The sequence below is a fragment of the Electrona antarctica genome, assembly GCF_951216825.1.
Source record: "Electrona antarctica genome assembly, chromosome: 8".
Taxonomy (NCBI): domain Eukaryota; kingdom Metazoa; phylum Chordata; class Actinopteri; order Myctophiformes; family Myctophidae; genus Electrona; species Electrona antarctica.
In genome coordinates, this window is record NC_136789.1 from 33,004,143 (window position 1) to 33,030,847 (window position 26,705).

Below are 26,705 nucleotides of genomic sequence, written 5' to 3' on the forward strand. Positions count from 1 at the left end.
CTGGTAACGCTATGAACTGTGGGTAATTTCTTTGCCAAAGTCAGCTAAAGTCAGCATCGATGCTGACTTTGGCAAAGGGCACATAAAGGGGCGGGGCTGAGCCCTCACTGACTTACCGATTTCAAATGGGACATCCCTCAAGCCCTCGCAGACTTCACATGAACGCGCAGCTAAGTCAGTGAGGGCTCATTGAGTCAGCAAGGGAGTGGATTGGGATGGAAGCGCTCGTTATCAGTAAAGCAACCTCCAGCTTCTGCCTCCTGCATTATTTGCACATTCAAAACAGGTGGTACGCATGGGCTGTTGAGTGATAGTCAACGAGCACTCCCAAACTCCACCACTTAGAAAAACAAATCTGCAAGATATTTCTTGACAGGAAGTAGCTCATAAAATGTCTAGGGTGGATTCTTATGAAACAAACACTTTACAGATTGAAAGAGGACAATTCAAGCTTTCCCTGCAGCTGCAATGTTGGTGATTTTGACGTTGTTTCCTATAATTAGAGAGGACTTCTCTGTTTGGATGAATGGGCTCTCTATGGGAAGTGTCACCTAGGTATCACCTTGCTGACAAGATGGCCGCGGTCTGAATATGGAGAATAGGGCCTATAGGCTTGTTTCCATTGTGGTCCTCTGTATAATATCGGAATCGGTCAGAATCGGTATCGGCAGATTATTTCATAATTGTGCAGCCCTACTAATAAAAAAAATCTCTCCAATCTCATTGATGCATAGAGTTACAGAGGCAACAGCAGAGATCCACCAGAAGGGGGCGCTGTAGCTATAGTTGTCACTGCTTCTGTTGAACGTTCAGCAGCTTCAGGATGGCGTCTGCAGGAAGCCCGCGTCTGACCAGTTCCTCTTTAAGCTGCAGGTGAAACAACACAACACAATGTTACGTCATAATGTCTGAGGAAGGTTTCAATCTAAGTCAAGCTGGAGAAATAGTTTTATGTTTGACTGACATGTTCTGATACCATGTGTGTACATGGTGCATTTATATAGCACTTTTATCCAAGATTCTACACACACACACACACACACACACACACACACACACACACACACACACACACACACACACACACACACACACACACACACACACACACACACACACACACACACACACACACACAGGCTGTGGCGTCATGTGGGTCAACACATCACCATGGAGTGACGCTGCGAGCTACTCGAGCTCGCACTGTTTCCACAAGAACAGTATTTTCTAGTTTTTGAGGCCCTCCTATAGACAGGTTTAATGTTGTTGAGGGGTGCTAGCCCCTCCTATAGACAGGTTTAATGTTGTTGAGGGGTGCTAGCCCCTCCTATAGACAGGTTTAATGTTGTTGAGGGGTGCTAGCCCCTCCTATAGACAGGTTTAATGTTGTTGAGGGGTGCTAGCCCCTCCTATAGACAGGTTTAATGTTGTTTAGGGGTGCTAGCCCCTCCTATAGACAGGTTTAATGTTGTTGAGGGGTGCTTTAGCCCCTCCTATAGTCAGGTTTAATGTTGTTGAGGGGTGCTAGCCCCTCCTATAGACAGGTTTAATGTTGTTGAGGGGTGCTAGCCCCTATAGACAGGTTTAATGTTGTTGAGGGGTGCTAGCCCCTCCTATAGACAGGTTTAATGTTGTTGAGGGGTGCTTTAGCCCCTCCTATAGACAGGTTTAATGTTGTTGAGGGGTGCTAGCCCCTCCTATAGACAGGTTTAATGTTTTGAGGGGTGCTAGCCCCTCCTATAGACAGGTTTAATGTTGTTGAGGGGTGCTAGCCCCTCCTATAGACAGGTTTAATGTTTGGTTTTAGTTCAATGTTTGTTTTAAAAACGCCATTAACAATAAAGATAATTTATGTTTGTTTTGTCACCGTTTGTTTTAGATCATAGCAATCATAACAACACTAATCATAGCCACACGAATCATAGCAACATGAGTTAGAATTCCCTCCTCGATGTTGTAAGATGATAAGAGCGCCCCTCACTTCACACGGGTGTGATTTTTATCGTTACCTTTGGCAGCACTATTGTCCTGATGTCTTCTTTGGTCAAAGGAGTCTTTGAGGAGATTCGCACTCTCAGGCCGCTGGTGCCACCTACAGGACATGACAAATGTAGCAGCTTTACAATAGTGCCACCTACAGGACATGACAAATGTAGCAGCTTTACAATAGTGCCACCTACAGGACATGACAAATGTAGCAGCTTTACAATAGTCGGTGGGCAGGGGCGGTATTGCAGTCGCTGTACCGCTCTGTTGTGACAATTTACAATTAAAATTATATTATAATATATAATTATGATAACTACTTTTTATGTATGTGATGTATTGCCAAGCTTTTTTGTTCTTGCTTATTGTAAGTCGCTCTGGATTAACGAAAAGAGAGAGAGCAATCTTCGTTCCTACTCTCACCTATGGTCATGAAGTGTTCCTACTCTCACCTATGGTCATGAAGTGTTCCTACTCTCACCTATGGTCATGAAGTGTTCCTACTCTCACCTATGGTCATGAAGTGTTCCTACTCTCCCCTATGGTCATGAAGTGTTCCTACTCTCACCTATGGTCATGAAGTGTTCCTACTCTCACCTATGGTCATGAAGTGTTCCTACTCTCACCTATGGTCATGAAGTGTTCCTACTCTCACCTATGGCCATGAAGTGTTCCTACTCTCACCTATGGTCATGTAGTGTTCCTACTCTCACCTATGGTCATGAAGTGTTCCTACTCTCACCTATGGTCATGAAGTGTTCCTACTCTCACCTATGGCCATGAAGTGTTCCTACTCTCACCTATGGTCATGTAGTGTTCCTACTCTCACCTATGGCCATGAAGTGTTCCTACTCTCACCTATGGTCATGAAGTGTTCCTACTCTCACCTATGGTCATGAAGTGTTCCTACTCTCACCTATGGTTATGAAGTGTTCCTACTCTCACCTATGGTCATGAAGTGTTCCTACTCTCACCTATGGTCATGAAGTTTTCCTACTCTCACCTATGGCCATGAAGTGTGGGATGCCCGAAAGAATAAGGTTGTGAATACAAGCGGCCACAATTAGTTTTCTTCGACGGGTGGCTGGCATCTCCCTTAGAGATAGGGTGAGAAGTTTAGTCACACGAGGAGCCAGCTTAGGTGGTTCGGGCATCTGGTTAGGATGCCTCTCGGGTGTCTCCCTAGGGAGGTCCTCGAGGCATGTCCCACTGGGAGGAGACCCCGGGGCAGACCAAAGCACAGTTGGAGGAAACTCACTGGCCTTGGAACATCTCAGGATCCCCCAGGAGGAAGTCACTAATGTTGCTCTGGAGAGGGAAGTCTGGGGCTATCTGGTGGAGCTGTTGCCCCCGCGACCCGACTATGGATAAGCGGTTGAAGATGGATGGATGGATGGATGAAAAAGGCTTTCGCCCCCTTTATAGAGGGAAAGACTGTAGGCTGACAGGAAATGGGGAGCGAGATGGGGGGGGTGACATGCAGTAAAGGCCGTTGGGATCAGGAGTCGAACCCGCGGCACACTGCCATACTGGATTACCAGCCAAGGTGCCTGGACCGCTGAGCCACGGCCCAGGCTGGAGTTTGAAGTTATGATGGGTTTGTATAGGAAGGGGGCGGGGCAGCTAAAGTGGATAGGCCTATCAAATATGTAAATATTGAATCAAGCAACATAAAAACTGTCCGGGGTGTTCACATAAGCCTGAGTAGACTAAAAGTTAATTTGAAAGTAAATTATACCTTTAAGAGTCTTGCTCAGGGACACACATCTACGGCTCTATCACATTAAACATGGTAGTGAGACTTTAAGTTACAACAGGACAGTGATTAAAAAGACAATAATCATAATTTCATCACACTCACGAGACCCAGGGGTGTAGCTAATTGAGACATCTGCTGTGGGCAGTGAGATTGTGACTGTTGCTGCTTCGGGTGGAGATGTCACAGTCATAGTTGGTTTAGCACTAGTACTACTACTACTACTAGCAGGTGGTGGTGGGGTTGTTATAGTTGGTGGTGTTGTAGTTAAAGTAGCAGGAGGTTCCATGGGTGTAGTAGCAGGAGGGTTCATGGGTGTAGTAGCAGTAGGGTTCATGGGTGTAGTAGCAGGAGGGTTCATGGGTGTAGTTGCAGGAGGGTTCATGGGTGTAGTTGCAGCTGGTGTGGTGGTTGTAGTTTCTGCGGGTGGAGAACATAAAGATTTAACTTCTTTATTTTACAAACGGGTTGGTTTAATACAAATGTTATCAACGTGGCTATGATTCAGGACGCTTATCTGCTTAAGTGGAGCCTCCTCACACTAGATGGTATCACTGATGGAATGTGAAACATAGTTGTGGTTTAGTAAACAGGTGTAGTTTCACCCACCGTTTGAGACACTGACAATGACACAGCGAAGCTCCGACTGATATGTGGACGTACTGAGAAAACAATGAACAGGAGTTTTGTTTTTAGCTCAAGGTTACATTAATAGTAAAATAAAAATGCAGACAGACAGATAAGACAGACATACAGACAGACAGACAGACAGACAGACAGACAGACAGACAGACAGACAGACAGACAGACAGACAGGTCATTTAAATGGATGCTGACCTGTTGGTCTGAGCAACAAAGCAGACAGGGTGATGTTCTCCATCCTCTGACTGTGATGGTGTCCATCTCAGGATGAACTGTCCCTGTGCTGGTCCAGTCAGCTCCATGTTGTGAGGTCCACTGAACAGCAGCTCAGAGACCCTACAACACCAGCAAAAAAGACAACATGAGGTCCACTGAACAGCAGCTCAGAGACCCTACAACACCAGCAAACAAGACAACATGAGGTCCACTGAACAGCAGCTCAGAGACCCTACAACACCAGCAAACAAGACAACATGAGGTCCACTGAACAACAGCTCAAAGACCCTACAACACCAGCAAACAAGACAACATGAGGTCCACTGAACAACAGCTCAAAGACCCTACAACACCAGCAAACAAGACAACATGAGGTCCATACGAAATTGTGCGGCTTGAGAAAGATTAGTTAATTTGTGTTGGATAAGGGCTTATTAGTGGGTTTTCCGCTAGATATTAAGCACTGGTTAGCGTGTGTTTTAGCCTGGAAGGCTCACTCACGGTGAACTGCCAGAAATGAACGCGTTCACAATGACGTTCATCAGGCAGAAATACAGTACGTTCAGTTCACGTTCAGCCGAAATAGGAACACGTTCGTGAATTATCGTTCTTTGAACGTGTTCGGGTAGGCCTACAACACTGAGCTCAGAGACCCTACAACACCAGCAAACAAGAGAACATGAGGTCCACCGAACAGCAGCTGGCCGTAGCCAAATTCTACCAATTCCATTTCCTCCTCTATTTCCCATTCCAAATGCATTTGTCTAATATGTAACTATATTTTCAGCAATGAGATAATATATATCTTTGTTGTGTACTACTGGGTAGATCTGATTGAGCTGGTCATTTTTAAAGTAGCTCTCAAGTGTAAAAAGTGTGGGCACCCCTGCTGTAGAGACAGACAGGCAACAAATCATGCGCGGGTGGTGGTGGTGGTGAGCGGGGCTGGTGTGATTGCTGCCGGTCAGCCGATGTAAGCAGTGCCTTGGTGGTAGCCTATACCCTAACGCACAGGTTAAGGCCCGATTCATACTCTTATTTTAGAGCCGAATAAAAGTCGGTTCGGCTCTGTAGAGCCGAACCGACAATGTGACGTCATTTGAGGTTCGGGGGGGCGGGTACCGTCCTGAAGTCGGCTCTTCGGTGCTACTGAAAATGTCTGACGAGCCGAAATCATTTCGGCACTACAGCGCCGAAACAGCGGTAAAATAGGAGTATGAATCGGCCCTTAGGCGTCCTCGCGTCTAAAATAAGTTTACAAACTTGTTTCTTTCTCCGGTGCTGTGTCTGTGCTGTGCTTTCTCAACAATCTAATGAAGAATTAGAGGGGGGGGGGGGGAGCATTTCACACCAGAGTGTGAAAAGACTCCTCCAACCCCTCCAGACAGACACGCTGCGACGCAGGACACACATAGAATAGATGTGTATTCTTTGTTGGTCCGCCTTGAGTAGCGGCTATAGGCAGCATATCATTTTAAATAAACGGTTCTCTAGGGGAGGCAGAAACATAGCCATGGGAGGCGGCTGCCTGCTCTTGCCTTTAGTAGATCCGCCACTGGATTGAATGGACTGAAACCAGCGCTCCCCAAAACAACAGGTTTGGAGATCTGTTGCGAATTGATTACATGAAACAGTCACCCGTGCGCCATATGCCACCAAAATGTGGAACGCCCTACCAACAGTCATTAAGACATGCGAATCCCTTGACTCCTTCAAAACCGCTCTCAAAGGGCACCTACGGATGGCTGCAATTCGAAACTGGCCCCCGTAAAATCTGAATCCCCCCCCACCCCCCCCCCCCCTTTTCCCCTCACTGTATATGTTTCTTTTCCCTTTTTACCTCCATTATGATGAATTCCTGTTCTGTTCTTTGTCTATATAGAAGTGTCTATTTGTACGTCTCTAAATGTTTTGATGAATTGAACATGGTGGACCCTGTTGTAAACAAGTGTAATGCTTAATTGGGTCGTCCACTCACAGTTAACAGCCTTTGTATTGAGTTTGTGCTTGAAATGTACTGTAATTCTGCAAACTGTTAATACAATTTTCAATCAATCAATCAATAAAAACATATGAATAGTGATTCCCATTGACTCAATTTACCCCCAGACATTGGCTCATCTTACCCATAGCCACCATTTTAGAAAACAATGACTAGAATAAGCTACTTCAGACAATTTAATTGCTAAATGATTCACATGGTTCTATCCATTGGCAAATCATCAACGTGTATGATATTACATTTTAGACCTAGGTACATGTTGCTTTGTATAACAGTCATTTTACATGATCTGTCAAAATTTTACTTTGACTGACAAAAACTGTTTTTTGTGTAAAATAATGTTTTCTACTTTCCCCATGTGCTTCTCAACTTCACAGCCAGGTGTAAATTATGTATGCTTACTAGATTTAAGGTCAAATGGCAACACAGGTTTCTAGTTTTCTGGTGGTGGTGATGGTTATATATTTATTGTACTGACGTGGCGAGTGTTGTCTCTGTGGTGATGGTTATATATTTATTGTACTGACGTAGACTAGAGAGTGTTGTCTCTGTGGTGATGGTTATATATTTATTGTACTGACGTGGCGAGTGTTGTCTCTGTGGTGATGGTTATATATTTATTGTACTGACGTAGACTAGAGAGTGTTGTCTCTGTGGTGATGGTTATATATTTATTGTACTGACGTGGAGAGTGTTGTCTCTGTGCTGATGGTGATTTCCAGTGTGTGACCAACAGGGGTGTAGAGCTGTGCTCTGTTATCCGGGGTGGGAGGCAGGAACCTGGGTAGATACTGTCCCTCTGTACAGCTGGCTACTGCTCCATCCACTGACCACATGACAAGGAGGGAATATAACCATTTTAATGGCTTTATGTTTAGGTTAGATTATTGATTTAATTAGATCATCTATATTCACTTTATTAGAACATTAACTGGTTGAGGTGCCAGGAACCCCTACGAAAATAGAGCTACAATGGTCAATGTTTATATGAAGTGAGGGTGCTGAGTACCTTTGATAACAAACTGTAGAGGTATATAGCTGAGACGGTCACTGGTAGTGTGATTGTACTGAGATCCTCCAGTGTATGTGAGGGTGATATCCTGGTTGGGAGAGTCATACATATACAACTGGACAACGTAGTTACCCTCATTACTGCTGTCGGTGGCAGGAAATGACAAAGTGCAATCCTGAAAGAGAGAAAGGACAGGAAGAGTAAAAAAAGAAAAGAAAAAAAACATGAGAAACAATGGGTCATATTTCTAAGAAGAGGCGTAGAGAAAAACAGTACAGATTGATCATAACTGTAATCATGATTAAAATAAATGCAATGTTACTTAAAATCTGTGTTTGCATCAGAATTAAATTAGCATACAATTGTGTATTAGCATCAGTATGGCGTGATCTATGTTCTTATTTACAAATTAAAAACATTGAACTCACAGGTGACAAGTTGAGAATGGAAGGAAGAGTAGACCTATAGCTGCTGCATCCAACCCGGTCTCCATCTGGGTCAAACGCTAACAGGGTGAAGTTTCTCCCACAGTTAGAAGGAACTCTGAGAGACAAAGAGACATTTATCATTAGTGTCTTTTACACTTCTTTATTAGTAGAGGTATGTAGTATAGTGTTATATTAGTATTACAACTATATTTTAGTATAAATGATAATGGGAATATTTAGCCTCAAACTGAATTCACATTGAGCTTTTCCAGTTATCTTAAATAGTAGGGTCTATATACATATTGGTATCTAGACATACAATTGTATCCATAATCTAAAAATCCAAGTGTATTATGTTAATTGTTAGTAATATATGAATAAAACAGTGTCTAATGTTAATGTTAGTAATATCAGAACATAACATCAGTGTGTAATGTTAATGTTAGTAATATCAGAACATAACATCAGTGTGTAATGTTAATGTTAGTAATATCAGAACATAACATCAGTGTGTAATGTTAATGTTAGTAATATCAGAACATAACATCAGTGTGTAATGTTACCGTAGTGAAGGTATGATGGTGGTCTGAGGAGACCTGTCAGATTAATGTTACCGTAGTGAAGGTATGATGGTGGTCTGAGGAGACCTGTCAGATTAATGTTACCGTAGTGAAGGTATGATGGTGGTCTGAGGAGACCTGTCAGATTAATGTTACCGTAGTGAAGGTATGATGGTGGTCTGAGGAGACCTGTCAGATTTCCCAGTGTCTGATCTGGTCCCGAGGTTCAGCACAGCGTTGTTATTGTTATTTATCCAGTTACCACCTAGTAACCTGTGGGAGATGATTTTATTATTATTATTATTATTATTGTTTACAAAGTGACAGATAAAAGTATAATAACACATTTATTCATGTCATAATTTTGTCAGATGGAACAAAAGTAAATGTAAAACATGTAGGGGTGAAAGAGTTAATTGAACTCATTTAATGAATCAATCAATAAACATTATTTTGGTCACGTGAAGAAAAATGTGAATATATATAGCCGATCTACAAGATCATATCGCGTCACATCACAACGGGCTATGAGCTTGTATATCTTTAACACTTTTTTGCACGGCACACACACACACACACACACACACACACACACACACACACACACACACACACACACACACACACACACACACACACACACACACACACACACACACACACACACACACACACACACGCGCGCACACACGCACGTAATGGTGTGTGTTGTGTCATAGTGCATCTCTCTTCACTCACCGCATGCCAAAGTAAGTGTTGATAGGAACCAGTCGAGTCATGATTCCCTCTCGTTGACACCACTCTGAGGTGTTATACACCGTGTTCACCTCCAGGTGGCTCTCCCTGCCACAGTCTCCATAATGAGGATCACACTCCCATGTGTCTGAATGTGAGCAGGACGTGAAGGCGTTCTTATAGCGCAGAACCACCTGGAATTAGGAGATTATGACATCATAAAAGTTACACTACATGACTTTGATCCTGTCTCTGTTTACAGTAGGTTGATACGGACAAAGAAGTTCTAAATTAATGTAAATGTAACAATTTGTGTCAAATTGCAGTTTACTATGAAAACCTGCATATCCCGTCAGTCAGGTCACACCTCGTGACACGTCACGCCACCATATATGGCCGTCAGTACATCATGCCTCGTGCTACGCTCCATATATGGCCGTCTCCATATATGAAGATCATGACATTGACCTCTTCAAACCCTGGATAGCCATACATGGAGAAGACTGGATCAGACACCGATATCTGCATATATGGAGCTGACCTGTTCTGCCATTCCATATGTTGATCCTTCCTCTTCGATGTCTCCCTTTTGACTGATACCTGTCAATTCAAACTCTAGACGGGCCTGCCCCAAAGTTATTAGTGCAGCCACGCCCGGCAGCCAGCAGAAACTCAACAGGCCCGTTCTCAACAGGCCCGAAAATGAAGGCCCGGCCCTACACTGCCCCCGCTGCCACCCTTATAGATCTCCATATATGGAGCTGACCTTTTCTGACATTCCATATGTTGATCTGACCTCATCAAACCATGTAGGCCTACACTCAAGACACACTCCATATATGGCCATTCCTCATCAAACCCTGTACACTCAAGACACTCCCCCCGCTGAAACCCTTAGATCTCCATATATGGAGCTGACCTGTTCTGACATTCCATATGTTTTCTGACCTCATCAAACCCTGTACATTCAAGACATGCTCCATATAGCCTATGGCCAGACCTCATCAAACCCTGTTCACTCAAGACATGCTCCATATAGCCTATGGCCAGACCTCATCAAACCCTGTACACTCAAGACACTGCAACCGCTGTCACCCTTAGATCTCCATATATGGAGCTGACCTGTTCTGACATTCCATATGTTTTCTGACCTCATCAAACCCTTTACACAATGATCTCATGATCTTGTGCCACCCACTTTTAGAACAAATATCAAAATTCACCTTCCACAACACTGCCACTCAGGTGTGGAATGCCTCCCCCCTATCCTCAAAACAAGCAAATCACTGGTTTCCTTTAACACTTACAGCGCTAGTTTATTGACAAATTAAGATATAATTCACGCCAGCATTTTTCCCAGTTGAGCTCTTATTTTGAAAAGCCACATTTCCAGACTTCCGGAAGTGCACATAAACTAGGAAGCTAAACGGATGCTGGACAGCTCTTGTTTACCAAACGGATCTATGCCGGTGCACTGGAGGGCTCCACATCGCCGGCTCTGTCCCATCAAATAAACGTTGTTTTGACCAAAAATGAATAGGAGATACAGGCGATTGAAAGAAACAGATAGAATGGATTATTATGGTGCCGACGATCGCTTGGTCTTCAACCAGAAAACATTCTCACATGTCTCCCCCCTTCTCCGCTCCCTCTGTCGCTGCCCACACAGAATACAAAACTCTGATGCTGGCATTCAAAGCAACCAAAGGTATGGCTCCCCCATATCTTGCAAGTCTGATCGAACCCTACAAACCCTCCCGCGTGCTCAGATCAGCCAACGCAGGGAAACCGGAAGTACCTTCACTAAAAACACCAGGACAATTCTCCACACGTCCCAAACTCTTCTCCCTTCTGGCTCCAAAGCTATGGAATGCACTTCCCATTACAATCAGAACTGCAGCCTCACTCCCAATCTTCCGCCGTAGTCTGAAAACCCACCTCTTCAGACTCCATCATGGCCCATAGCACTTACCCTAGCCCCTTTTATAGTATGTATATATATATATATATATACACACACACACACACACACACACACACACACACACACACACACACACACACACACACACACACACACACACACACACACACACACACACACACACACATATAGTTTCATTATATATATATTCCACTGTTACGTTCTTAGCTTACGCATGTTTCATGATAACTACTTTTTATGTAGGCTCTGTGACCAGAGCAACCACTCGAGGAGACTGCGAAGTGCCGCACCGGCAAACAACATTTGGCCAAAATGTCCTCTCCAGTACAGGGTTGTGTAAAATGGAATGTACTTCCTCTACGTATAAGGGAATATGCTACATTTTCCTCTTTTAAATACAATCTGAAAAAATGGTTGCTTGAAAACCAAAGCTGTTCCCTATGTAATGTTATGTAAATGTATTCCACTGTTTGCCTGTTTGTCTGTTTTCCGTTTTGTGTTTCTTGTGAGGACTGCGGATGAAAATTAGCAACTGTGCTATATCCGGTGTATTTACGTCCATGTGACGCCCATTAATATGCATTGTCCTGTCCAAATAAACAAATAAAGTAAAGTAAAAGTGATGTATTGCCATGCTTTTTGTTCTTGCTTAATGTAAGTCACTCTGGATTAAGATAAATGATAAATGAATACATTGTAAATTGTACACTCAAGACACACTCCATATATGGCCAGTACAGAATTCCATATGTTGATCTAACCCCTCCATACCAAAGCGCCAGCGCTCGCCCAGCAGTCTGCTGTCACCCAGGAGGATGCGTGCACGCCACCTCGCCCTGTTCTCACCCTCACAGCGTCTTACTGGTAATCAGTTACACTACATGACTTTGATCCTGTCTCTGTTTACAGTAGGTTGATACGGACACAGAGGCTTCTACATGAATTTAAATGTAACAATTTGTGTCAAATTGCAGTTTACTATGAAAGCCTGCGTCAGGTCACGCAACCATGGTCGTCAGTCCATCATGCCTCGTGACACGCTCCATATATGGCCGTCTCCATATACAGTATGAAGATCATGACACTGACCACATCAAACCCTGGATAGCCATACATGGAGAAGACTGGATCATCACCTAGATCTGCATATATGGAGCCTGCCAGCAACTCTACATCTGACCTCAAACCCTTAGATCTCCATATATGGAGCTGACCTGTTCTGACATTCCATAATGTTTTCTGACCTCAAGACACGCACAAATTATTTGTTCAGCCCAAAACATTGCGTTTGTTGTCATGAGTTGTCACCATCCTAGTTGGCTTTGTTGTCACGAGTTGTCACCATCCTAGTTGGCTTTGTGTTTGTTGTCATGAGTTGTCACCATGGGAGAATTCTTTTTTGGAAATTGTCTTCCGGGCTGCTCATCGGGGGCGGGACTGCAACGCTCTATATAGTATATAATATAGTATAGTTAGATATAATTATTATTTTCATGATTTTTTTAAATAATTATTTTCATGATTTTTTTAATAATCATTTTCATTATTTTTTATAATCATTCATTATTTTTTAATAATTCTTTTCATGATTCTTTTAATCATTTTCATGATTTTTTAATAATTATTTTCATGATTTTGTAATAATCATTTTCACAATTAGAATGAAGAGTTAATTAGAAAGAAATACATAATGTTTCAGTCATTGAGAAGAAGTTAAAAACTGTGTTTCTTTTCTTTTTTTCCCCAACATTGGTGTCAGATCCTGAGTCTACGTGAGACACGATCTAAAATGTCTCAGTTGAAGAGCAGGGAAACAGAATACAGTCACCCCAGTTGTACTTATATTGGATTAACATACTCAACCATACAGAATGTACAACAAAAAATGTTATGCATTCAAGATAGTTACATACTTCAATAAATAATTATTTGTTTTTAATATTTTCATTTTTTTTTTTTTGTATCTTATTTTTTTAATTGTAGGTTTCGTTTTTACTCTTTTCGTTAATTTTATTATCAATGGTAATCTTGACATGTTCTTACCGTCATAGTTCCATTTTCGTACGTGTCCTTTGGGTCAAAGGTCAGGACAGTTCCATAGAAGTTGTTCTGTTGGGTTCGTCCACGCTGAGCTCCACAGAGCAGCAACACCAACACCGCTGTCCAACTCCAACACACACTCATGGTTACGGAGAGAATGAAACATATACTCTGCACTGGCAGGTTTTACACACACACACACACACACACACACACACACACACACACACACACACACACACACACACACACACACACACACACACACACACACACACACACACACACACACACACACACACACGGACACACACGGTAAGCCTCCACCCACAGCCTGTCTCAGCCTTGTCTCAACTCTGATCAAAGTTGGGAGGCGTCCTTTGGTTCGACATATCATTGGTTTGAAGGAGCATTTGTCCGAGGTGCGTTAAGGGTCGGGAGAGGGTTGGGGTTAGGTTTAGGTGTGCTGCCCCGTGGGAGGTTAGGGTGAGGGTGAGGGTTTGAGGTAGGTTGTCGTTCGGACCAAACGCATGCACCCATCAAAGTTAGGTGTCGTCACATTAAACTATTGTGCCACTGCAGTCAATTGGCACGCATGCCCTCGATTCATTGTGTACGTATCGGTTTTCACTCTCAAGTTCCTTGTTGCAGCGTTCCATACAATTGGTATTTTATCCTTGACGTTTCCGTGAGGAGGATTCAACTTGACACTACCTTGCCAAATGGTTCACGTAGTACTTGTTCTCGGGAACACTGTCCTTTGAAAAGCCATAATAGCCATAATATCTCTGCTGTCGGGAGGAAACCTCATAACTCCAAAATGTTCATTTTTCAGGAAATTAGGAAAACCTTATGGTTTTAAAACAAAGCAATACAGCCTCATCAAAGTTGGCGTTGTGACTTTATATATTGTCAATTACTTCCATGAGTTAGTTGCTTTACCAGACATTTTGAGGGTCCAATGGAGTTAAGAGGTTTTGTCCAAAGCACTTTTTACTACTTTCCATTGGTTCAATATTTTCTAAACAACACACAGACGTAAAGGGTGTTCAATAGCACTGATTTATGAAACAACAAACAAGAGGTAAACTGGTAAAGGGTGTTCAATAGCACTGATTTATGAAACAACAAACAGAGGTAAACTGGTAAAGGGTGTTCAATAGTACTGACTGATTTATGCAAAAAAAAAAACTCAAAAATGGAGTTATGAGGTTTCCTCCCGACAGCAACGATATGATGTGCAATACACACCCACTCACCTCTGCAGGTAATATGATGTAAAATACACACCCACTCACCTCTGCAGCTAATATGATGTGCAATACACACCCACTCACCTCTGCAGCTAATATGATGTAAAATACACACCCACTCACCTCTGCAGCTAATATGATGTAAAATACACACCCACTCACCTCTGCAGCTAATATGATGTAAAATACACACCCACTCACCTCTGCAGCTAATATGATGTGCAATACACACCCACTCACCTCTGCAGCTAATATGATGTGCATTACACACCCACTCACCTCTGCAGCTAATATGTGCAATACACACCCACTCACCTCTGCAGCTAATATGTGCAATACACACCCACTCACCTCTGCAGCCAATATGATGTAAAATACACACCCACTCACCTCTGCAGCTAATATGTGCAATACACACCCACTCACCTCTGCAGCCAATATGATGTAAAATACACACCCACTCACCTCTGCAGCTAATATGATGTGCAATACACACCCACTCACCTCTGCAGCTAATATGATGTGCATTACACACCCACTCACCTCTGCAGCTAATATGATGTGCAATACACACCCACTCACCTCTGCAGCTAATATGATGTGCAATACACACCCACTCACCTCTGCAGCTAATATGATGTGCAATACACACCCACTCACCTCTGCAGCTAAGTGGCTGTTTTCCAATGGAAGCACTGAGGAGACTCAATTATTGTTATCCAAAACAATTAGGATTTGTCTTTGTGCCTTTGTAAGTGACTCAGTATAGTAAATACAGACAATGTGCAGCGCACACAGAGACTATGACATGGTGTTTACAATGTGCAGCACATACAGAGACTATGACAAGGTGTTTACAATGTGCAGCATAGAGACTATGACAAGGTGTTTACAATGTGCAGCGCATACAGAGACTATGACATGGTGTTTACAATGTGCAGCATAGAGACTATGACAAGGTGTTTACAATGTGCAGCGCATACAGAGACTATGACAAGGTGTTTACAATGTGCAGCGCATACAGAGACTATGACATGGTGTTTACAATGTGCAGCGCATACAGAGACTATGACAAGGTGTTTGTCAAATTATTACTGAGGCCTTTAAAAAAAATGAATGAATGAGTTCCCATTTTGACCTGAGATCAGATTCTAAAACATTCTTCTACATTCTGACAGTTTTCTGAAAAAGCTATGTTTCTATGTCAGTCGTTCTTTGATTTTTCAAAAATAGCAGACCTACAAGCTTGTAGATCTGCCATTTTTCAATAGCTAAAGCATAACATAATGCTAACACCAAAAGGGGTTCCCGCCCAGAATGAGTTAAGCTGTTCTGTGCACATGTACCGTAGGACAGCGGTTTCCAAACCTTTTCATGTCAAGGACCCCCAAATTGACACTAATTAACACGCGGACCCCTATTTGAAAAAGACATGCCAGGGACCCCCATTAAGAGAAGATGTGTACGGCTCTAGCAGTGATTCTCAACCCGTTTCATTTCAAGGACCACCAGTTTGACATGCATTAGTCTACGGACCCCCACCATTTAATGGCATTTCTATCTCCGGGACCCCCAATTTATATTGTGAAATCGATGTTAATTTAACTCTGAGAGTGTACAAATGGTACCAAACCAGATCGTACACCAGATTGTACACTCTGAGTTACAGACCCATAAGGGTCCATTTGGTTCATAACTATCATTTAGCTGGGGACCCCCTGGGGGTCCCCGGACCCATTTATTAAGGGTCCATTTGGTTCATAACTATCATTTAGCCCGGACCCCAAATAAATCACCATTACACCACTGTGTAGTGGTCACCATAACAATGTAGGTGAAATCATTTTGTAGGAGAATCATTTAAATGTGAAGTTTCAGTCGTCTACGATGGTCATCAGGTTGTCCAGCTTCAGCCTGAAGGACAGTTCCTCTGCCTGACCGGCTGCGATCTGACGCTGGAGGTCCTGGAGACGTCTGGACAGAGAGCCCGCTGTCCCCCTGGAGGATAGAGAGCCCGCTGTCCCCCTGGAGGACAGAGACCCTCTGGAGGACAGAGACCCTCTGGAGGACAGAGACCCCCTGGAGGACAGAGACGGAGGGGTCTTCTTGGCCTCCTAGAACACATGGGGGGGGGGGGGGGGGTTCAGCTTGATGAGTCCTCAAATGTCAAATAATTAGGGATGCATGATATAAATCAGTAGAATAATCGGAATCGGCCATACAACTAAAAATTCATCAATGAGTTCAATAGTGTGAATGTGCGTTCACAATTTCACGGAAATCACACCATGTGTTCATGATTTGCAGCATTTTGTTTGAAACTGAGCACTCCTGCGAACTTTGGAAGCCAATCTGAAAGACCCGTTTCGTTGAATGGCTCTAGAGAGACTGTGTACCAATTTGCGTGATGTTTGAACAAAATCTGTAGGTGTACTGTCCAAAAAAAATGTTTTTCACAAAACGGCCTCCTGGTGGCGCTATAAGAGGCCAATGTGAAAACCTTGGGGCAGAGGTCCAGCTGTGGCATTCAGGGAGTGTTTGTGCAGAGTATGGCTGTGATCAAGACAACGGTGCCGGAGATTAGCTGTCCACGGACGCACGCGCGCGCACGTACGTAAAACATACTCTCTCCCCGTGCCTTCGGTCTGGTGGAGACAATAAAACATACTCTCTCCCCGTGCCTTCGGCCTGGTGGAGACAATAAAACATACTCTCTCCCCATGCCTTCGGCCTGGTGGAGACAATAAAACATACTCTCTCCCCATGCCTTCGGCCTGGTGGAGACAATAAAACATACTCTCTCCCCATGCCTTCGGCCTGGTGGAGACAATAAAACATACTCTCTCCCCACGCCTTCATGGTGGAGACAATAAAACATACTCTCGCCCCATGCCTTCATGGTGGAGACAATAAAACATACTCTCTCCCCATGCCTTCATGGTGGAGACAATAAAACATACTCTCTCCCCATGCCTTCGGCCTGGTGGAGACAATAAAACATACTCTCTCCCCATGCCTTCGGCCTGGTGGAGACAATAAAACATACTCTCTCCCCATGCCTTCGGCCTGGTGGAGACAATAAAACATACTCTCTCCCCATGCCTTCGGCCTGGTGGAGACAATAAAACATACTCTCTCCCCATGCCTTCGGCCTGGTGGAGACAATAAAACATACTCTCTCCCCATGCCTTCATGGTGGAGACAATAAAACATACTCTCTCCCCATGCCTTCATGGTGGAGACAATAAAACATACTCTCTCCCCATGCCTTCGGCCTGGTGGAGACAATAAAACATACTCTCTCCCCATGCCTTCATGGTGGAGACAATAAAACATACTCTCTCCCCATGCCTTCATGGTGGAGACAATAAAACATACTCTCTCCCCATGCCTTCATGGTGGAGACAATAAAACATACTCTCTCCCCATGCCTTCATGGTGGAGACAATAAAACATACTTTCTCCCCATGCCTTCATGGTGGAGACAATAAAACATACTCTCTCCCCATGCCTTCATGGTGGAGACAATAAAACATACTCTCTCCCCATGACTTCATGGTGGAGACAATAAAACATACTCTCTCCCCATGCCTTCATGGTGGAGACAATAAAACATACTCTCTCCCCATGCCTTCATGGTGGAGACCATAAAACATACTCTCTCCCCATGCCTTCATGGTGGAGACAATAAAACATACTCTCTCCCCATGCCTTCGGCCTGGTGGAGACAATAAAACATACTCTCTCCCCATGCCTTCGGCCTGGTGGAGACAATAAAACATACTCTCTCCCCATGCCTTCGGCCTGGTGGAGACAATAAAACATACTCTCTCCCCATGCCTTCGGCCTGGTGGAGACAATAAAACATACTCTCTCCCCATGCCTTCGGCCTGGTGGAGACAATAAAACATACATGCATCAGAGTCGTGACTCACAGACTCTGATGAAGAGCGTGTAGGTGGAAACGTTAGACATTTATAACATAAAAGCCTCGAGTTTGTAACACTTTCCTCAGTTTAGCTGATTGAGGTGCCAGGGATAGGCGTGTACCTGCCAGAGAGGAGCTGATTGAGGTGCCAGGGATAGGCGTGTACCTGCCAGAGAGGACCTGATTGAGGTGCCAGGGATAGGCGTGTACCTGCCAGAGAGGAGCTGATTGAGGTGCCAGGGATAGGCGTGTACCTGCCAGAGAGGACCTGATTGAGGTGCCAGGGATAGGTGTGTACCTGCCAGAGAGGAGCTGATTGAGGTGCCAGGGATAGGCGTGTACCTGCCAGAGAGGACCTGATTGAGGTGCCAGGGATAGGCGTGTACCTGCCAGAGAGGACCTGATTGAGGTGCCAGGGATAGGCGTGTACCTGCCAGAGAGGACCTGATTGAGGTGCCAGGGATAGGCGTGTACCTGCCAGAGAGGACCTGATTGAGGTGCCAGGGACCCTCTCAGTAGCAAAGATTTGAGTTAAAAACTCGCTCTGAAAGAACATATATTCAAAGATTCCAGGCACATTTTCACGATTTTTCAAAAATAGCAGACCTACGAGCTCGTAGCGCGCCACTCGGTGGCGTGCTATGAGCTTGTAGATCTGTTATTTTTCAATAGCTAAATTATAACACAATGTTTGAAACACCAAAAGGGGTTCCCGCCCGAAATGGGTTAAACGAACAAAGGACTCAACCAAACATAATGAACCCTTACACATTAGATTGGAAGCGGTTGTATTGAAACGTAGAACCAAGGTGGGTTAGGTTACAGGAAAACAATCCTCCTGAAAACAAATCCTTCTCACTTTACTTCTCCTCCCTTTTTTTTTAATTCAGTTTTTTATCCCACAATTTTGTGACCCATTTTTCAGCCCACACAATGGGCTCTACACACACAATGGGCTCTACACACACACACCCTCCGTCAACTAGATTCTTATCTAATGTGACCCTGGGCTCTACACACAACTAGCAACTTCACTAGTGAGCCCAGAGAGTCAGGTGGTGTCAATCATCATCAGGTGGTGATGGCTCGTTAATTAGTCAATTTGTCAATTAATTTCCGTGCTGCTCCAGCCTCTTCTTCCTCCTCGTCAAATAATAAGAATAATAATATTCTGAACACCCCCCCACACACACACACACACACACACACACACACACACACACACACACACACACACACACACACACACACACACACACACACACACACACACACACACACACACACACACACACACACACACACACACGCCTTTGGTCATTTCTTGTTAATCCGGCTTGTTTTTCCCTGTTTGTTTGTAGTTCAATGTTTGTTTTAAAAACGCCATTGACAATGAAGGGAAAATGTACTCTTGTCCCATAACAAACATTAAATGCCATTAACACTAAAGATAATGTAATGTTTGTGTTGGCACCGTTTGTTTTTACATCACCATTACATCACCTAATCGACATGAGTTAGACTTTAATATATTAGCGCCCCTCACTTCACACAGGTGTGATTGTTTTTCTGGACCACAAGGTTAAAACGTAGTAATTTAGGATAGCAGTCTAAACAACATGCTATCACACAGTTTCACGTGTTCATCATTATAATTCATAGATATTGTTTCAATGTACATTGAAAGATCTGCTTGTAGATCTGCTATTTTCAGCATGCAACCAAGTGTATAATGTTTTATACTGGATCTCCTGTCCACTAGTCCCTTCCTGACATTTTAGTCTAGTTTTTATTTGTTGACGAAATTGTCTGTATATTTTGTCTTAACCCATTCTGGGCGGGAACCCCTTTTGGTGGTTTAACTAAGCATCATGTTATACTTTAGCTATTGAAAAATAGCAGATCTACAAGCTCGTAGCACACCACTCGGCTATTTTTTGAAAAATCGTGAAAATGCGGCACAAATCTTATATATTCTTACAGAAGACTTTTTTTTTTAAATTTCGACTTCAGGTCTAAATGGGTTCTAGTCATCATAGCTTAGTTTTCATTTAGTTTCCGTTTAGTTTTCGTCAGTGAAAAAAAGGTAGTCGACGAACATTTTTTCGTTTTAGTCGACAAAATCCAACACAGGAATCTAGGTTTCAACATCAACGCCCGAGGCCAAACAGAGGACGGTGTCTTACCCAGGCAGGCCTGTTGGTGGCGCTGTTCTGCGTTGTTGGCAGCGTCCAGGTGGGCGTGGCCAGCAGGGTGGAGGAGGGCATGAAGAGGGGTGTGGCCAGGTGCTCTGCAGGGTCTGCGTTCAGCCAATCACGGAGCTGCTCTGTGCTCCTGCACCAATGAGACGAACAGACACAATTACTGTTGGTATCAATCTGTACCATTCAGGACGGGAACCCCTTTTGGTGTTTTAAGCATTAGGTTATACTTGAGCAATTTGCAAAAAACAGCAGATCGACAGGAGCTTGTAGATCTGCTATTTTTTTTAAATCGTGCAAATGTGGCGCAAATCTTGGAATACAATATATTTTTTTCAGAGCGAACGTTTTTGAGTGGTGCAACCACTCCAAGGAACAGTAATGTCCCTATGGGCTATGGGACGCACTATGGCCCAATGTCCCTATGGGACGGACTATGGCCGTGTTGTGGCAGAAACAAAGAGAGAGAGATAGTGTTGCACTGTTGCCTGCTAATGACAGAGAGAGAGAGAGAAAGAGAGAGAGATAGAGAGAGGCAGGGGGAGAGGGGAGTTGCACCACTCAGTTCACACGGGTGTGATTTTTAACTCAAATCTTTGCTTCTGGGGGGGGGGGGGGGGGTCCCTGGAACAACATATTTTGAGGTGGGGGTCCGCGGCCAAATACAGGTAATTCTGGGGGTCCTTGACATGATAAAGGTTGAGCACCGCTGACACAGAAACAGGGTTTTAACCCTTTCAGAACTACTGACACAGAAACAGGGTTTTCATAAAGTTTTAGGATTTAGAATACTTTTTTTTTATTTTATTTTTTAGAATCGGCCTCAATCCTAAATGTACTTAATCCAGAGGTTTTCACCTGGTGGTCGGTGGAGGTATTGCATGTGTGTGTGTGCGTGCGTGCGTGCACTCGTGTGTGTGTGTGTGCGTACCGGTGGCTCAGAGCGCTCTCCTCCTCCAGACTGTGTAACACTCGTTGGGGTAACAGCTCCAGGGCGCCGGTCGTTTTAACGGACCCCTCACCAACCTTAATCCGGTCGTTTTAACACACCCCTCACCAACCTTAATCCGGTCGTTTTAACGGACCCCTCACCAACCTTAATCCGGTCATTTTAACACACCCCTCACCAACCTTAATCCGGTCGTTTTAACGGACCCCTCACGGACCTTAATCCGGTCATTTTAACGGACCTCTCACCAACCTTAATCCGGTCGTTTTAACGGACCCCTCACCAACCTTAATCCGGTCATTTTAACACACCCCTCACCAACCTTAATCCGGTCGTTTTAACGGACCTTAATCCGGTCATTTTAACGGACCTCTCACCAACCTTAATCCGGTCGTTTTAACGGACCCCTCACCAACCTTAATCCGGTCATTTTAACACACCCCTCACCAACCTTAATCCGGTCGTTTTAACGGACCTTAATCCGGTCATTTTAACGGACCTCTCACCAACCTTAATCCGGTCGTTTTAACGGACCCCTCACCAACCTTAATCCGGTCATTTTAACACACCCCTCACCAACCTTAATCCGGTCATTTTAACGGACCCCTCACGGACCTTAATCCGGTCATTTTAACGGACCTCTCACCAACCTTAATCCGGTCATTTTAACGGACCTCTCACCAACCTTAATCCGGTCGTTTTAACGGACCCCTCACCAACCTTAATCCGGTCGTTTTAACGGACCTTAATCCGGTCATTTTAACGGACCTCTCACCAACCTTAATCCGGTCGTTTTAACGGACCTTAATCCGGTCGTTTTAACGGACCCCTCACCAACCTTAATCCGGTCGTTTTAACGGACCCCTCACCAACCTTAATCCGATCGCCTGTAAAACAATCGTGACCATCAACTCCCAGGCGCTGCGTAAAAGGTCATCCCCTCTCTCTCTGTCTCTCTGTCTCTGTCTCTGTCTCTGTCTCTGTCTCTGTCTCTGTCTCTCTGTCTCTCTCTCTCAATTCAATGGAGCTTTATTGGCATGAGAAAACGTATGTTTACATTGCCGAAGTGGAATAAGAATCAAATTTTTACAAATAAATAGGAATGAAATAAAGGTGTAAACAGAGCTGTGTTACATTAACACTTTGGGTAATACTATCTTGTGAAACTGTAAAGTGTACTGAATACTATGTCAGAGATAGTTATACAATATACATCCATATAGGAGACGTTAGCTTTATACTTTTGAAAGTTGACAGCAGTATTTCAATGTTTTTTTCTTAGTATAAAAATAAAAAAACATTTGCGAGTAGCAGTAATTTATTCAAATGTAATTGAATTAAAGTTAGTTGCGGTGTTTATATAACAGAATGTCTATGTACAGAGGTCAGAGGTCATTTGCTGTAAGCAGTGTAGGGTAAACGGCTCACAAATCTCGCTGAAATCTCGCTCTCTCTATCTCTCTCTCTCTGCAGAGACTACAGAACAACGGTTAAACCAGGACCAGGACCATATCAAGGACGAGTACCTAACCTTAACCCTAACCCTATCTGCGATAGTTCTGAACCTACCCGCGGCAGCGGCTGGTTCCGGGACCCGACCATTCTAGCAGTTGGTGTTGGTCCTACTGATGATAATATTGTGAGTCTGTTTGATGAGCCAACGGGAAGAATGGGCGACGTACCACAACCATGGACGAGAGAATCCGTGCCCTAACCCTAATTGGTACCAGTCTACTTTTTTATATCCATATACCGTTACATTTGTGCATGATTGTTGTTTCTTTTCTATAGGCCTACCATTAAACAATACACAATTCTCTTATAGGAGAGGTGGCGTTGTACGGCATCGCCGGCGTGGGGGGGATTGACACTGATGCGTTGGATTGGATTGTGAAGGATTGGACCGATTCTACAGCTGGCTGGTTGTCAGAGACGGAACCACCGGGGTCAGTAGACCACTCCAAAACTGTTACTGTTTCAAATAAATAAATAAAAAACGGCAGAAGTACAGAAGTCTCTCTCTCGTCCCCCAGGTTTACGATGTGCTGCAGAAAGTGGAATGGAATGGAATAAAAATAATCCAGCGAACACTTGGATAATCGCAAATGCTGTAATACAGGAAAAGGCTTTTGACAGAGTACATCATGACTTTTTGTTCTCCACTTTAAGGACTTTTGGTTTCAGACAAAGGTTTGTGTCATGGGTGAAACTACTGAATACATCATGTATGGTGAACGTTGACAACGTGTATTTTCTCTTTTTCAAAAAATAAAGGTGTTTTTGGGGAACATGTGTTGCATTTTCAATTTTATTTAAATATAGATAACTACATATACTTTGTTATTTTTACATTGGATAAAAGCAAACAATGTCATCTTGTAGCCACTAGAGGGAGACGGTCAATCAGTTTGGCAGCTCATGAAAGATGAATAAATATTCATCAAGTGCATAAACAAATTAATTCATACAGAATTCAGATTGGAGTTGAGAAAACATTTAAAGGAAATCTGTACAGTGATGCCCTTAAAGGTATATTCAGTGAAATTGCACAGGTGAGGGGATTTAGGCTGATTAGGCCCACTGGCAGAGCCTGAGCAGAGCCTTTTGTGGTGGTTCTGGAGAACCGTGGGTCCGACCAACTCGATACCTGGCACTGCACTCCCTGTGGGGTTGTGGAACATGTGTGTGGAATGTGAAGTCGGTGGGGCGAACGGTTCTCGAGTTACGTGCATTACAACCGTACACACACACACACGCAGACACAGACGTGACACATTTATAGTAGGATATCAAACATTTTATTTTCAAGGAGGGGTCAATTTGTACACTCAGAGTTACAGGCCTGTTATGGTCATTCAGGGCTATATCTCTGTGTGTGTTTCTATTGTCCACTCAATTGTGTCCTGTGCAGAAATGGAATTTTGACATGACTGTTCACCACATGCCAGCATGGCGATGACCATGAAAATGATCAACAGTTTGTTTGTGAAGATTTAGTTTGATCTGGTCTGGTGTACAATCAATAACATGTTCTGTGATGGCATCACGGCTTACGGCAGCAATGACTACTATCCATTTTAGAAACAGAAGCCTCCCTTAAGTCAGTCAGTGTCCACTTCCATTGTGACATTTTCATAAATGTTCCTGTGTTGTTGTGCCTTTGACATATGTTTTGTACATTATGTGCTCACAAACAGTTGAGCGTGACCCTGATGATTGTCCAATTTGTCGTCATGTTCATCTCTGGATTTTCACTGCACATTTGTAATTTGTAAACTCTGCATATTTTTTTGGGGGGATATTTCCTTTTAATTAAAGTTGTGTGCAATATGCAGGAGGGGTTGATGTTCACTTCACAGATCTGGGCAGCTTCAACTACATTAACACACATTTAGGTCCCTCAGGTCCACTAATGGGGATGATTCTGAAGAACTGTGTGCTACACAGTCAGTGGACTGACTCCTGCCTACTGGTTACTGTAGGTCAAACTGGGGTTTAAATAGGGCTGGCTTGATTGCAGGTGATTGTGTTCAGGTGTGTCCAGCCTGGCAGTGTGAACTGTGATTGCAGGTGATTGTGTTCAGGTGTGTCCAGCCTGGCAGTGTGAACTGTGATTGCAGGTGATTGTGTTCAGGTGTGTCCAGCCTGGCAGTGTGAACTGATTGCAGGTGATTGTGTTCAGGTGTGTCCAGCCTGGCAGTGTGAACTGTGATTGTGTTCAGGTGTGTCCAGCCTGGCAGTGTGAACAGGTGATTGTGTTCAGGTGTGTCCAGCCTGGCAGTGTGAACAGGTGATTGTGTTCAGGTGTGTCCAGCCTGGCAGTGTGAACAGGTGATTGTGTTCAGGTGTGTCCAGCCTGGCAGTGTGAACAGGTGATTGTGTTCAGGTGTGTCCAGCCTGGCAGTGTGAACAGGTGATTGTGTTCAGGTGTGTCCCGCCTGGCAGTGTGAACAGGTGATTGTGTTCAGGTGTGTCCAGCCTGGCAGTGTGAACAGGTGATTGTGTTCAGGTGTGTCCAGCCTGGCAGTGTGAACTGTGAAGCATGCTTATTTGTAACCTAAAACGTGTTTACTTCTCAGATACATGTTTTAGTGTACAGGTTAAGTTCAAAATGAGTAATACACCGTCTGGACAAAGCAGAGTAGTCCTGCATGATTAAAGATGTACCAGGGACCCCCATGATGGAAGATTTTGTTAATTTTCTTTTCATGAAAGTGTCCAAGTAATGTGACACATTGTGAGCTTGCAGATCAGCCATTTTAGTAGCCAATATAAACTGAAAGGTATTTTTAGTTTAAGATCTTCAAAAATAGCAGATCTACGCCCTCATAGTACGTCACATAACGCACTCTTATATATCTTCAAAAATAGCAGATCTACGCCCTCATAGTACGTCACAACGCACTCTTATATATCTTAAAAAATAGCAGATCTACACCCTCATAGTACGTCACATAACACACTCTTATATCTTAAAAAATAGCAGATCTACACCCTCATAGTACGTCACATAACGCACTCTTATATATCTTAAAAAATAGCAGATCTACACCCTCATAGTACGTCACATAACGCACTCTTATATATATTAAAAAATCACACCCGTGTGAACTGAGTGGTGTAAGGTTTTATATAGCATGATCAGCTGTGGTCTGACGTAATGTCTGACGTAATGAAATAAGGTAAGGTATTATGTAGCCTGATCAGCTCTGATCTGACGTAATGAAATCACACCCGGATGTGATTTCACAACTGGCTTTTTCTGTGCAGAGAAAATGACCATGGTTGCTACGGTCATCCAGTTCACCCGGGTGTGATTTAATTACGTCAGAAATTATTTTGAACATAGCAACCATGCTCATTTTTTTCTGCACACAAAAGCCAGTTGTAGGAGTGGTTTACACCACTCAAAAATAGCAGATCTACACCCTCATAGTACATCACATAACGCACTCTTATACATCTTAAAAAATAGCAGATCTACACCCTCATAGTACGTCACATAACGCACTCTTATATATCTTAAAAAATAGCAGATCTACACCCTCATAG

General features: G+C 43.7%; 1 protein-coding gene and 1 long non-coding RNA gene across 2 annotated transcripts; one reads left to right on the forward strand and one right to left on the reverse strand.

The window, feature by feature from the left end:
- The first annotated feature begins 812 nt into the window (after positions 1-812).
- LOC306927585 lies at positions 813-12,568 on the forward strand. The gene is made up of 3 exons (XR_013790544.1): positions 813-873; positions 12,059-12,146; positions 12,257-12,568. It is a non-coding gene; the product is annotated as an uncharacterized lncRNA (long non-coding RNA).
- Positions 3,754-10,518, reverse strand: LOC306928032 (uncharacterized protein; the record flags this gene model as incomplete). The annotated part of the gene is made up of 10 exons (XM_079507952.1): positions 3,754-3,761; positions 3,968-4,162; positions 4,352-4,404; positions 4,580-4,720; positions 7,287-7,428; positions 7,612-7,789; positions 8,043-8,157; positions 8,606-8,638; positions 9,341-9,531; positions 10,489-10,518. The coding sequence occupies 10 exons, from the start codon at positions 10,516-10,518 to the stop codon at positions 3,754-3,756; spliced, it is 1,086 nt and encodes a 361-aa protein (XP_079364078.1).
- Positions 12,569-26,705: the final 14,137 nt, after the last annotated feature.